This window comes from Sinocyclocheilus anshuiensis, unplaced genomic scaffold (assembly GCF_001515605.1).
Source record: "Sinocyclocheilus anshuiensis isolate Anshui unplaced genomic scaffold, SAMN03320099.WGS_v1.1 scaffold1382, whole genome shotgun sequence".
Lineage (NCBI taxonomy): Eukaryota > Metazoa > Chordata > Actinopteri > Cypriniformes > Cyprinidae > Sinocyclocheilus > Sinocyclocheilus anshuiensis.
Genome location: NW_015554207.1, coordinates 214800 through 217911, shown reverse-complemented (window position 1 = coordinate 217911; position 3112 = coordinate 214800). Strand labels below are relative to the sequence as shown.

The 3112-nt window shown below is 40.8% G+C and overlaps 1 protein-coding gene across 1 annotated transcript in view; it reads right to left on the bottom strand.

The window, feature by feature from the left end:
* The window catches only part of LOC107671070 (extracellular calcium-sensing receptor-like), a 3245-nt gene extending 2929 nt beyond the window's left edge, over positions 1-316 (bottom strand). Inside the window, 1 exon segment of the mRNA XM_016463915.1 lies at positions 35-316. Within this exon segment, the coding sequence (XP_016319401.1) occupies positions 35-316 (282 nt within the window).
* Positions 317-3112: the final 2796 nt, after the last annotated feature.

Genomic DNA, 3112 nt, shown 5'->3' with positions numbered 1-3112 from the left:
TTAGGTATATTTCCATAGTTTAAAAATGTTACTCTTCTCCAACCTTTCCCTTTTTCTTGTATAACTGTTATTTTCCACTCAAAACTCACTGCTCACAGTATGGTGGTTCCGGTGCTGTTCTGAAGCTCAGCTCTGGGAACACTGTGAGGAAGTCAACCTCAAACAGGCCTCCAAATATAACATCACCATCCTGGTACATTCCATTCAACCTGAAGTGTCCCTGTAGCTGACAGGTTCCTGTTCTGAGTATGCTGAAATAAGCTGCTGAAATAAAGTTAAAAGACAAATACAGGCAGATGTTCAGAGTGATCCCCATCTCTGTTTCTCTATTTCTTAGTGTGCTTAATTTATGATGAAGGTTGTGTGGGGTGTTGCTTTAAAAGAGCAGGTGGTGCTTAAGTGAGCATCCCTGGAAATCAGTATGTCACCAGCCCATCACTATATTCTAATCTCTTAAGTAATGACAACTTTGGGATTTGCTTAGGATATAACTTTTTTTTTTTTTTAATGGGAGTGGGGGAGGGGCGTATTTAGAGATGCTGAACTGAAAAAAAAAAGTTTTTATAGCTTAGGGATATTATTTGTATCAACTTGTCAATGTTTTCTACTTGACAGTGGTTTTCCTCAGAATGTCCTCTAGATGTCAGTCTTGCATTTGAGTTTTGCTGTGCAAATTTTCTTTCTAAACAATCCCTGCTCCATCAGGGATTTATTATTTATTTATTTGTCTGTTTGTTTGGGGCAGCCCATTCAGCGTCCATTAAGATCAGCATTCATAAAGCACCAAGCAGGAATAATAGTTGTTGTTCACACAGACAATGACAGGTAGGCCCTGATACAGTTGGCACTGACAGAGGGCTACTAGAAGCCGGAATGTTCAAAGTATTTTATCATCTCTGACTTGAAAAGGAAGTAGTAAGAGTAGGACCCATCATTAGTCTCCCAGACCATTGCTCCCCACTCGTAATACAAAGTAGAACAGTTGGTGATGGCTGGAGATTTGTGACTAAACTGGAGAAGATGAATCTGGTCAAACCAAAGCAACAATGGCCTGGCAAGCCAAAGCCAGCTCCTCCTCATGGCAACATGGCTCCAAGGCAAACAGACCGGAGATTCCTGTGTTGGATCCATGATGACCACAGTGTTCTTTCAAGTTATCTGAAACAGGACCCGAATGCAGAGGACTGTTGATAAAAGTATTAACTCAAAGCAAGAAAACAACAAAAAGTCTGGCATATCGAAGAGTCGCAGGGTATGGGACAGCTTGGCAGGGGGCAGAACAGAAGTCAAGGCCAGGCAGAGGTCAGCACTGGGAGATCTGTCTAAAGAAGAGTAAAGATACCATGGACAGGGTAGAGGAGGAGTCACAGACGCCCGAAGTCAGAACCAGAGATCAGTCTGCTAGAGCATCGTTATCAGTCCGAGATCACAGGCGAGATTCAGAACAGAACATTGTCACACCAGGCAGAGCAATCTGGAGAATACAGAGAGAGAGAGAGACAGAGAGAGAGAGAGAGAGAGAGAGAGAGAGTTGAGTAGAAAGAGAAAGAGATTAAAGCAAAAAAAAAAAACACAGAGAGGACAGCTAACAAACCCTGGCACATTCAGTTGTCTGAACACAGTAACATTAAAGGGGTCATATGATGTTGCTAAAAATGTTTGTGTATTTGGTGTAATGCAATGTGTTTATGCGGTTTAAGGTAAAAAAAAAACATTATTTTCCACATACTGTACATTATTGTTGCTCCTCTATGCCCCAACTTTTTGAAATGTGTCGACTTTTACAAAGCTCATCGTTCTGAAAAGAACAGTGTGCTCTGATTGGCTAGCTATCTAGTGCGTTGTGATTGGCCGAATTTCTCAAGCGTGTGACGGAAATGTTATGCCCCTTACCAGGTTCAGGAAACTTTCCTCCATAAAATGTGCTCAACACACTCGAATATTTGAGTTATACTGTTCTGGAACAGTGTTGTAAATAAAACTTTAACTTTTACAGTGTTGTAAATAAAACTAGTTGTGTCCTCTATTGGAAGGCAAAACAAAGTAATTTGGCGTTTGCAACGTAACACACAGTGTCTCCACGACATGTTGGCGGTGGCAACAATACTACAGCAAGAATAAAAGTTACGCCTTCTTTCTTTGCGTATACAATTGGGCGGTGTTATGCAAATCTTCCCACACAGTGACGTAGATATGTGGGGGCGTGTTTGAATGTGCCGTTTTAGGAAGGCGTGGCTCAGCGTTCACTTTTATAAAGAATATCTCTTTTTGATTGAGACTTTAATCTTTTCGACTGTACGGATCTTCTGTATGCACGAACAGCTTTTAACACTCCAAAGACAAAGGAAAACATGAATTCACATCATATGACCCCTATAATGTCATTAATTTTTTTGTTAACTCTTTATCAATATTTCATTACTTTTACCTCTATAACAATATAATTTCTTGCATCTCTTGCAAATTTTATGATGAAATGTACACTGCTCAAAAAATGTAAGTGCCCTTATTATGCCATTTTTAAGGTTGCTAATATTGTTTTATGAGTCTCCTAAAACAGGTTTACATGCATGCAAGGTCAAAAAACACGTTAGTTTTCTCAAAAAATAGATGTAATTTTACCTCATTTCTAAATGATTCGTAAACAACTCGTGCAAAGCAGTTCAAAGAATCAGTCTCTCTAAACCCCTCTCCTTTCCTTGAGCCCTCACTGCTGGTATTGGTCAGATGGCGCAGTCCTTTATGATTGGTCCAGAGCCGTAGAGAGATTGGCTCTGGATTGGTCTAACGCGTACAGCGCATGTTGGAAACGAAATGCCCATTGCCATTACGGAATGACAGCCCTGGAGACTTGTCAATACATAGAAAAGATGGTATCAATTGTACCTTACCAATTCGAGCCGGAGTCTGATGATGAAACGGTTGAACTGGCTGATCAACAAGAGACTGATTCGCAAGCACAACTGGAGCAGGACGTTTCTCAGTGGTAAGTGTCAAGTCTTCTCGACATGATGTTAACCACAAGGAAATTTTACTGTTTGTGGGCAGGCAAGTTGGCGATGTAGAACGTGGGCAGACATTATGCAAATGTGTTACTTCGTGACGTAGAGCC